We start from the raw sequence: 10,655 nt of genomic DNA, 5'->3' as shown, positions 1-10,655 counted from the left end.
TGTGTAGGGTGAATAAAATCCCTGCTTCCTTTTTGCTAGCCACAAGGTGGCTTGTCAGAGTTCCCTGGATCCCTGTCACTTTAATTCAACACACAATCCTGTGGTTACTATAATCAGACCAGAGATTTCCTCAAACTGTAAAACCAACCACTGGAAGGTTCCCAGGAATTAAAGGAAGTCGGGCACATCCCCTCCCCCACCCCCTCAGCACTTTCTCCACCTTCAGGACTTCAGGAGCCACCTGACACACCCAGAGGAGAACCAACTGACCTGCATCTGGTTTGGATTACAGAGGGCAGGAAGAAAGAATTGTGCTCACCTTTGCTTACTGGAACCAGATGCAGCAGGATTGAACTTTGTCCTTGGTGGGGGCATCATGATCCATTTCCTTGGGCCCCATCCCTGCCTCTTCCTGGTCATTTGGACACTTTTCCCATGACCTAAATCCAGTCTAAGGAAATGACAGTTGCCAAACACCCAGCACCAGAGAATCAAATGGGAGGGACCACAGGTCCAGTGGTGATGTAGGCCACCCTTTGTCACGTGGAGGGCCCCAATTCCCTCCCAAGCCCAGTGAAGGGAAGTGGTTTTCAAGGCCCCTCAGCCAGCTAATGGCTGCCAGGAGCCAGTCGGCTGTTCTAACTCCTTGTCCAGTGCTTTCTCCTCCACAAAGAGGAGCCAGCGGGGCAAACTCACTCCACAAGTGTTTCCTTTGGTCTACATGGCATTTTTAAAATTTCCGAATGTTACCAACATTTAAAAATAGGAAAATTCACCTAAATACCTGGAGTTTTGGCTTGTCTTGAAAAATTGGAAGATCTGGTGTGCTGGGATTCATTTATATACCTATTTGGCCTCAAGAAGGATCTGCCTCTGGAATGTGGTTGCACCACCTTCATACCATCTTTGACCTAGAGATTATCTACTGAGCGCCAGCTTACTCAGTGGCGCAGATAAGTGGCTTCTCTGAGCTGGAAGCTTCTAAGAAAAGTCTACCCTCAATCCCCAAAGGTTTGTGGGGTAACTTCTCCATATTCATTTTGTTTTTTAAGATTTTTATTTTTAAGCAATCTCTATACCAAACGTGGGGTTTCGAATTTACAACCCTGAGATCAAGAGTCCCATGCTGTACTGACTGAGCCAGTCAGGCACCCCTTCATATTCATATTCTTGATCCCAAACACTCTACTGGAAAGAGCTTTTGCCTGGGAGTTAGGGGACCTGGGTTCCCATTTCACTTCTGCTTCTAATGAGCTGAGCTATTTCGAGGTAGTCAAACTTGTTCCCTCGGGTCCTCAGCTGCCCGCATCTGTAAAATGGGCTGAGGGTCCTCTCTTGAGACCTCCAGGTTGTCCTGAGGACTCTCCTGACAAGCCACCTCACGGCCGCGCACAACCACCTTTACCAGCTCCGCGCCACTCGCAGTAGGAGGCGCCAGGGCCCCCATAGAGCCCGAGCCAGGGGGCGGGGCCTGGCCCGGGGGCGGGGCGTCGGCGGGCGGGCCCCGGTGCCAGGTGCGGTTTGGTCCTCCCCGGGCGCCGTAGGCGGTGCATCCTGCTTGCGCCCGGGGCTGCGCCCGGGGCTGAGGTCCTCCCGCGCCTGAGGCGGCTGGCAGCGGGAGCTGAGAGGCTGCTGTGGTCCCCGCCACCTCCCCATTTCCGCGTCCCCGGGACCATGGCCGCGCAGGCGGGTAAGGAGGGGCCTCCCCGTCCTGTCCCGCCGTTATCTCGGAAGCCCGGCCCAAGACGCCTGGGGGGACCTGGCAGCCTCGGGGGTTTCAGGCTGAGTGGACTCCCGTGGGTTCCCGCTCCTTAGGAGAATTGACTGGGGCTGGGGGGGGGGGAGCACAACGCTCCGCGAGAAGGTTGTGGAGCTTCGGGAATTGGGGGACCGGAGACAGAAAGCTCCGAGGAGCAGGAGGTTTGGGCAGTTCTCTGAGAGTTGAGGTCCCTGGAGGAAGGGATGCTGGCTCTGTCAGCGGGCCAGCTTTTTTTGTGGATCTGGTGACCACAGGCCCTCAAATTAAAACTCTTTTTAAGAAAGCTGGGGGCCTGGGTTCCCTTGGAATGAGGGATATGTGGAATATGGGGAGAGCGGGATCCTCAGGGTTCGGGGCAATTATAAAGGGATAGAGAGTTACCCTGGGTTCTCGGTTTTCTGTGGAAAGTGGGGATAATTGACTTTTCTGACCCGATCCAAGGCTTCTCGCGGATATCTTGGTGCCTGTGATGCCCTGGTCTTAGGGCTCTTTGCAGGAATCCGGAGTGTGGGCTCCCTTGGAGTTTAGGACACGGATTAGGGGTTAGGGAGAGATTGGAGCATTCTTCCTGGGGAAGGTAGGCCCCGCGGGGTTCTGGGCCCTCCATGGGAGCTAGGTCCTCCCTTGGCCTCTCTGAGACAAGAGAGGAATGTCCAGAGGTGAAGGGTAGTTTTAGGGTTAGGTTAGCCAGACCTGCAATCCCTTCCCAGTCACCTCACACACCACCCTGCAGCTTCCTGTCTTCCTGGCCTGTCCTCCCTGCACCAGGACTATCTGTTGACTATATTTCCCAGCCACCTGTGTGGGTGGCCCAGCCTCTAGGTCGACCAGGGTCAGCGTCCAGAAGCTTTCTAGAGGTGGCCGGAGGGATTGGTGGAGGAGGGAGGCTGTCTTGGATATCTGCCCCCACTTCCTGGATTTCAGCCTGTGGACAGTCACTTCCTCCATCCTGAATACAAGGACCAGGCCACAAATGGGTCACTTCCTCACCATGGAAGCATGGGATTTTTCTCCCCATTCTTGATAATAGGCTTCTGGAGAAAGAGGGCTAGGGGTATAAATGTTCCCTGTCCCTTTCTCCGATTTTTTTTAGCTTCCAGAGTTCTTCAGCTCAAATGATTTCCAGTGACTTTTTCTAACCTCTGTGTACATAAATTCCCTGTTTTGAACCTTGATTCACAGAAACTTGTAAAAGATCTTAGAGTGTAATAGTGTTTATTAGATTCTCTGAATGAACCAAAAAGCTTCCTAGAGGTATTAAAGTCTCTAGGTGCATTAGTTTACACATTTGTCCATAAAAATATTTGTTGGATACTTCTGTGCCACGAACTTAACCAAGCGCTGAGTAGTATAATGATGAACAAAATGGACACAGTCCTTGCCTTTGTTGTGGTTACAGTTCTAGAGACAGAGAGTAAATAATTGAGGTAACAATGGAGATAAATGCTATAATAATTGAGATAAACAATGGAGGTAAGTGCTGTAAGAGTGTGGAGGGGAGAGTGAATAGAGGATGATTTTCCTTAAAAAAGCAAATGTATTTAGGTCCTTGACGATAAGTAGAAATTAATGCAGCAAAGAAAGGGCAAAGTACATTCCAAGTAGATGGAACAGCATAAAAAGGTGCCTTTGAAGAGTTGAGAGTAGGCCAATATGGCTTTTTTTATGTCTGGGGAGACTCGGACTCAGAAATGACTTGTTCAAGGTTCTGTAGCCGAGTAAATGGCAGTGGTCAGAGTGTGTATTTTCCAACTTCAAATTCGGTGCTCTACCCTCTCACAAACACCAGAATCCTTTATTATCACAAAACACCAGAATGAAGTTGTCCCTTGGAGTCAGAGAAGGAAGTGGGGCTTAAACTTTTACTTGTTCTGTCCAAACTGTTCCAAGACACCTCAGATTCCTGTGTAACAGGAGAATCAACAACAAAGAAACCAAATATTTACTGAGTACCTGTGATGTCTAAGGCACTGGGCTGGGCCAAGTTCCACCTCTTAAAAATTTTAACAGATGCTAGAGCCAGGAGAGACTTTGAGATAATGTAACTCTCCTTATTTTACATATGAAGAAACCCAGGGAGAAAAATGGATTCGTCAAGGGTCATTCACCTAATGGTAGAGCCAGGACTAACCCAGGATTTCTCCTCCAGTGCTCTTTCTGATATTCCAGGCTGCTTGAGATATAGAATCTGGCACACAAAAAGTCCTTAGTAAATATTTGTGGAAATGAATAATACGTGGTTTGTCCCTTTGAGAGATTCATTGTCTATTGAGAGGAATTAAGAAAAAAAAAAATGGGCAAATCAAAACAGACTATTAGAAGGCCTGTATGTGATAACATTATAGAATTTCAAAGGTAGAGGAGAGCTCTCTTCATACATCCATTCCAACAAATATATATTGAGTTCATACTATGTGCCAAGCACGTCTATGCCCTGGCAGATACAACAGGAAACAAAACAGACCAAATCCCTTCCCTAATGGAGTGTATGGTAGGAGAGATAGACAATATGTAAATATATGAATATCAAACATCAGGGATAAGTGCCCTGAAGAGAAATAAAATAGGATAAAGTCATAGGGACAGTGGGAGGTCAAGGAAGCCTCCCTGATTAATGACATCTAAACAGAGAAATGAAGCAAGGGAGTGAGCCATTTGGATATCTGGGGAAATAACATTTTAGGCAGAGGGAATAAAAGGGAATGAGCAAAGGCCCTGAGCCAGGAATGTGCTTGGCATTCTGAAGAACAGCAAGTTGTCCAGGGTGGCTACCAGATTTGGTCAGGAAATGCTGACCAAAATTTGAGGTAAAATTTGAGAAGTCTTAGGTGGATTAAAAGTGGTGTGGGGGGTGGGGTGGGGTATGATATCCTGGTGGGGAAGAAACTGGAAGTAGGATGCAAAGCTGGGCAAGTTTCAAGGTTTTCACAAAGGATAGTGAATTGATATGTGTGGTAGAGGCAAGAATGCACAAATGGGGGAATTACAGGAAGTGAAAGATAAAGCTGAGAGGGTAGGTAAAGCCAGACCGTGTAGGGTTTAATGCTAGACTTGTGGAATTTTTCAGTCTACAGTAGAGACCATAGGTTTAGAGGCAGGGAGAGTCATGATGTATTTTATTTTTAGACAATCTGGACTTTGTGGGCATGATGGATTGGGCAAGGGTGAGGAAGGCACTAATTTGGGGGTGGGTACAGTGGGCCCTGAGCTGAAGTGTTTTGTTTTTTTTTTAAGATTTATTTATTTGAGAGAGCGAGAATGAGAGAGAGAGAGTACATGAGAGGGGAGAGGGTCAGAGGGAGAAGCAGGCTCCTCGCTGAGCAGGGAGCCCGATGCGGGACTCGATCCCAGGACTCCGGGATCATGACCTGAGCCGAAGGCAGTCGCTTAACCAACTGAGCCACCCAGGCGCCCCTGAGCTGAAGTGTTAATGATAGGAATGGGGAAGAAGGCACGGACCACAGGAGTTACCTCATGTTGGGCAGGGCAGGGTAACTTGGATGGCCATGGATATGGGATGGAGGGAGCGACATAGGGTCCAAGAGGACCACAAAGTTTTGTGTGTGTGTGTGTGTGTGTGTGTGTGTTTTTAAGGGCCACAAAGTTTTAAAGCTGAAAAGAAATCCCTCATGTTCAAGGGGCTGTATTAGGCTTTCCACATTCCTGGTGGGTTTTCTGTGTCTTCTGGAGGCTGAGCTGATTCCCCTTGCAGGGCTGGCTTTTGATCAGTGCAAATCTGGAAAGGGCTAGGGTTCAGGGGCATGTTAGAAGGGGTGCAGCATCACTTTGGCATTTCAGTGAGAGGACCTGGAGCTCTAGCATTCTTTTACAAGCCAATCATCCTTCTCACTCTTGACCTTTGTTTATATAGGAACAAGAATTTGACTCTTTTACTTATTAATCTATACCCAGCGGGAGCTAGAACATGAAACCATTGCCTAGTTCTATTAGAGTATACCTTGAGCATCCACCCTGGCATTTTATTGTCAAGTCTTTCTGCCTGAAATTTCTTTTTTCTAGGAAAGAAAATCTAAAATATAGTTAAAGACATAAACTTTGGAGTTAGCAGACCTGTGGTCTAAACCCAGCTCTAACACTTGTGAGTTGAGCATTTCAGCTTTGTCTTCATAAAACGGGAACAGTAATAGTCTGTCTTCGTCTTATAGGATCTTTATATTCTATTAATTCATGCTCGCATGGTGCTTAGGACACCACAGTCATATTATAAGGATCAAAGTGGTTGGGTTTTTTTCCCATATCATTGACAATGGGTAGAGAACTGCTGTTTGGGAATATATTAACTGGTTAACCAGTTCTCCGATAAGAAAATGCCTTCCCCCAGATAAGAAAATGCCTATTCATTCACAGTTAAGTAGACTTATGGTTGGAAGGGAGAACCTGAGCGCTCAAAAGCCACAGGAACCATCTGTCTCATTTGTTTCTCTACCAAGTATCTTATTACTCTACCAAGTTTGCCCTGCTCTCAGCACCTGGTTTGTCCCTCTCTGACATGTGTTATTTCTATACACATCTTTGTCTCTTACACTCCATGACTACACACCAAGGGCCCCAGAAGTTCATGACCTAGTCTTTGTCTTGCACATGGGCATATAGAAAACATTCACTGAATTTGTTTTGAAGACATTCCCTTCAGATTTTAGAGGTTAGTGTAATTCAACTCAACCTTTTTCCTAGCCAACCCTCTAGATATACATGAAAGAAAAAAGAAAAGCTTTCAGTTGCCAACTAAGTGCCAGGCGCTGCAGGAGGTATTTTCACATACATTAAGTTATTTCTCTTAATCTTCTTGGTAATCCTGTAAGGTAGGTGGTCATTCTCTTTTTAAAGATTAAGGGACAAGTTCAGAGAGGTTAAATAATTTGCCCATGGACGCAGAACCAGGTTTCAAACCTAGGTCTAGCTCCAGCTCTTCTGCTTGACCCTTACAAAGTTTTCCTAATAAAATAAAAGGCGGATGGGAACAACAACAAGAATGAAACCTTCTGAGATGTCTGTGTATATGCCTTAATCTGAAAAATGAGAGGCCCCTGGTTTGGTGTTGCCAACTCAGAGCTAGAAGGAATAATTTGATCCCTCCTCTTAGGAAGGAAGAATATAAGGTTCAAAGAAGTACAGAAGCTCCTTTAAAAATCATCTAATCTTTTTTTCCATAGACACTCCCCGTGGTAATATTTGGTAAGCTAGTGAGGAGGAAAACCCTTTGGGATACAAGGGAGTATCTAGAGGAATGTTAATCATACTGTTAAGTCTTGTTGGTACTCACTTCATTAAGGTGTGATCTCTTTTCTCTTGGCTGTTCCCTACCAGTTGCTGCCCTGCCCCTCTGCTTCCTGCTTTATCCTGGGACAAGTGGGATTTATACACCTGACCCGCCAGTTCCCAGGGTGCACAGCAGTTACCGTACTAGTTGTTTTGTACTGCACTGAATTGGCTGGGTTTTGTTCCTGGTTCTCATTGTCTAGTGGAACATGAGAAGCATCAAAGATTTTTCTCAAATGAAAGGATAGGATCTGTGCATATTGGTTCAGGCTAGGCTTTATGGTCTCCTGAGCTTTCAGTGCCTGGAAATTTCTCACCACTTTGAAGTCTGAGAAGGACTGGTTTACAGAAACCCAGCTCTTAGACCAAGATTAAGGTGAACATTAGTGTCTTGTGAGAAATGCACAGGCACTGAGCTGCGGTACCAGGCTGAGCCCTTCCGCTGAATAACTGTATAGTCTTAAGCAAGTCCTAACTTGTCTGAGGCTGCATATGATAATAAAAATGCAACTGGTCTGGTAGTTTCAGAACTTGGGTTTGAGCCCCTCCTGGACTAGCTTTCTCATGGTTAGGCAACCTGATCCTCCTTCTTCAGGCCCATTTTTCTTTAAGAAAAATAAAAGGACTGGACTCGAGTAGATGATTTTTAAAAGCCCTTCCAGCCTTACCAACCTGTCATCCTACTCCCTACCCCAGTGGATTCAGAGATTATTTGAGGGCCATGTCACCAATTATTAAGTTGGGAGAGAGAAGTGTGCATAAACTGAATATGTGTGTGTATATATATATATATATATATATATATATATATTAACTATATTTTATGCCAGGATTCAAAAGATCCTGAAGGTGAGAACCTTTGTAATGAGCCATTTGTTATAATTCTCCCCTCTTTGCATTGCACATTTACAACTTCTTAAAAGCAACAGATTCCAATAATAACTGTAAAAGCAGTTTTCTGATTATTAAACACTTAATAAGGGCCACTTACTGTTTTGAGGCTGCTGGGGACATTTACTTAATCAAACTCCCTTTCTGGCCTCTGACAATTAGTAGGCACTGCAAATATGAGAAGTAAACACTATAGAGGTAGAGGGTGAAGGTCCTGGTACAATGAAGTATTTTCCTAGATGAAATATTTCCCAGGCAGACTGGACTCTGGATTGGTCTTTCATTGGACCTCACAGAAATCTCCAGGACTTTGTATTATTATATTTCTCTTGCATTCCTTAGAATAAAGGTTGTAAAAGAGTTGGGGGCCCTGTCTGGCTCAGTTGTGGAAGCATGAGACTCTGGATCTTAGGGTTGTGAGTTTGAGCCCCACGTTGGGTGCAGAGCCTACTTAAAAAAAAAAAAGTTGTAAGAGAGTTAGGATCATCAACCTTCAGGGCTGTACGGAGCTGAAGAAGCCAAGAGTTTTCTTTTGAAGAGTATCTGGGCTTGAGAAGCTGAAGGCTTTGGATGAATATTCTTGCTCAGGTACTTAACTGAAAAACAGTGTGAATGCTCAACAGATAAACTGAGGCCTGTGCATCTACATGTGACTTTACCCATAGGTAGTCATCCTGAGAGCCTGAACCCTTATTCAATGGAATCATTCCTGCTGACCGTTGGAGCTTATCTTTGGAAATTACCTTCATAGTTGACAGTTGGATCCAACTTTTCAGTTGGATTTGCCACACAAAGGAGTGTCTGTTCTGCATCAGGTTTTATGCTAGGCTCTGGAGATTTGAAGATGATCAAGATGCAGTCTTTGTCCCTTAGACCTAGGAGTGGGGATGGGGGACACAGGGAGGGACTGAAGGAAATAGAAACATAATGAACTATAATTACAAAACTAATGATATAAAGCAGGTATAGACAAAGTGAAAAAAGTCCCCCTTTGGGGGACCATCAAAGAAGGATAGAAGTTTGATTAAGGAAAAAGGTGGTAGGGGCGCCTGGGTGGCTCAGTCGTTAAGTGTCTGCCTTCGGCTCAGGTCATGATCCCAGAGTCCTGGGATCGAGCCCCGCATCGGGCTCCCTGCTCGGCAGGAAGCCTGCTTCTCCCTCTCCCACTCCTCCTGCTTATGTTCCCTCTCTTGCTGTCTCTATCAAATAAATAAATAAAATCTTTAAAAAAATGTTAAAAAAAGGTGGTAAGGATCTTAAACACAGAATAGCTTGAGACATGAATGTCAGGATGCAAGAAGATGAATGTGTGCAGCAGAAACAGAAAATAGATCAAGATATGATTAAAGCATCTCTTTGTAACAGATGATGAGAAATAAAGTTCTTTGGGTCCACCTTGTAGAGGGCCATTCATTCCTTTAATAAATGTTTGCTGAAGGACTACAGTAGGCCAGGGACCTGTCTTGGTTCCCCTAGTACTTTGGAGCTGACAATAGCCGACTTTAATGATGTGTGAGGAGTTTGCATTCCTGCCTCGGGACCTTTGCACATGTCTTCCCCCTACCCCATCCCAGTCTCCATTGTTATCCTTCCCTCCTTCTCTTTGCCTGGTTAATTCATATTTGTCCTTCAGAGCTAAGCTTGAAAATTATTTCCTTAAGGAATACTTGTTTGCCCTTCTCCACCCCCATTTTCCTAGTTATGAACTTGATTTCTCCTTCATACCACTTGCTCCCATTATATTATTGTTTAATATCTATGTTAAATCTGGGGCACCTGGGTGGCTCAGTCAGTCTAAGCGTCTGCCTTCGGACGTCAGGCTCTCTGCTCAGTGGAGAGCCTGCTTCTCCCTCTCCCTCTGCCTGCCACTTCCCCTCCTTATGTTCTCTCTCTCTGTCAAAAAAATAAATAAAATCTTTAAAAAATATGTCTAGGTTAAGTCTCTTTCTCATTTGCTGCTCTTTCCCCAGAACAGTGTTAGACACATAGTTGGCATGGAATTAATATTTGCTGCAAGAATGACTAAGGTGTGTCTGTTGAATTTAGCAATAAGCGGTCACTTTGGCCCTTGGTGAGACAGTTTCAGAGAAATGGTGGGGGTGGAAGTCAAGGAAGTGAGGAAATGAGGGCAGTGATGTGTAGATAACTTTTTAATATGTGTGGCTGTGAAGGGAAGAAGGGTGGTAGCTGGAGCAGAAAACAGGGTCCAGATTTTTTTTTAATGGGAAAGACTTGAACTAATGTAAATGATAATTGGAAGGAGCCAATGGAGAAGGGAGTAGTGGTAGAGATAATGGAAAGTGCACATCTTCTGAGAGGTGGGATAGGATAGAATCTAGGAGTGCCATGGTAAACAGTTGAGCCTTTCTTCTGTAGACACTGGGGAGTCTAGGTAAGCCAGTTAAGACTGGGAAAAGAAGCCAAAGACCTGAACTCAGGCTGTGGTGAAGGACAGGGAAGGATTGGAGAGACATTTGGAAGGTGGAACCAGGTGGATATGAGAGAAGGGAGTAGGGCTGTTGATTTTGTGCCTCTAGAGCCTAGCACAGAGCAGGTGCTAATTAAGTGTTGATTGGATGGCTTCGGGTTTCTCAAGACTGGAGAAAGGGCAGGCTCTGGAGGGTATGTCAATAACAAGTCGTCTTGAGTATCCTCATAGGGGAAAGTCCTGATTATTTTTGAATTTTATAAACAGCCAGAAGTTATTCAGGGCCAAGATGCTGAA

The 10,655-nt window shown here is 45.3% G+C and overlaps 1 protein-coding gene across 1 annotated transcript in view; it reads left to right on the top strand.

Moving 5' to 3' along the window:
* Window positions 1-1,546: 1,546 nt before the first annotated feature.
* The window catches only part of LIMK2 (LIM domain kinase 2), a 56,283-nt gene continuing 47,174 nt past the window's right edge, over window positions 1,547-10,655 (top strand). Inside the window, exon 1 of the mRNA XM_028124653.2 lies at window positions 1,547-1,690. Within this exon, the coding sequence (XP_027980454.1) occupies window positions 1,675-1,690 (16 nt within the window). The 5' untranslated portion in view covers window positions 1,547-1,674. The remainder of the gene's footprint in view (window positions 1,691-10,655) is intronic.

This window comes from Eumetopias jubatus, unplaced genomic scaffold, assembly GCF_037043125.1.
Source record: "Eumetopias jubatus isolate StellerSeaLion01/CBP00866 unplaced genomic scaffold, mEumJub1_p1.0 scaffold_16, whole genome shotgun sequence".
Lineage (NCBI taxonomy): Eukaryota > Metazoa > Chordata > Mammalia > Carnivora > Otariidae > Eumetopias > Eumetopias jubatus.
Note: the sequence above shows the minus strand (reverse complement) of the source record. Positions and strands in the feature narration are given on the sequence as shown.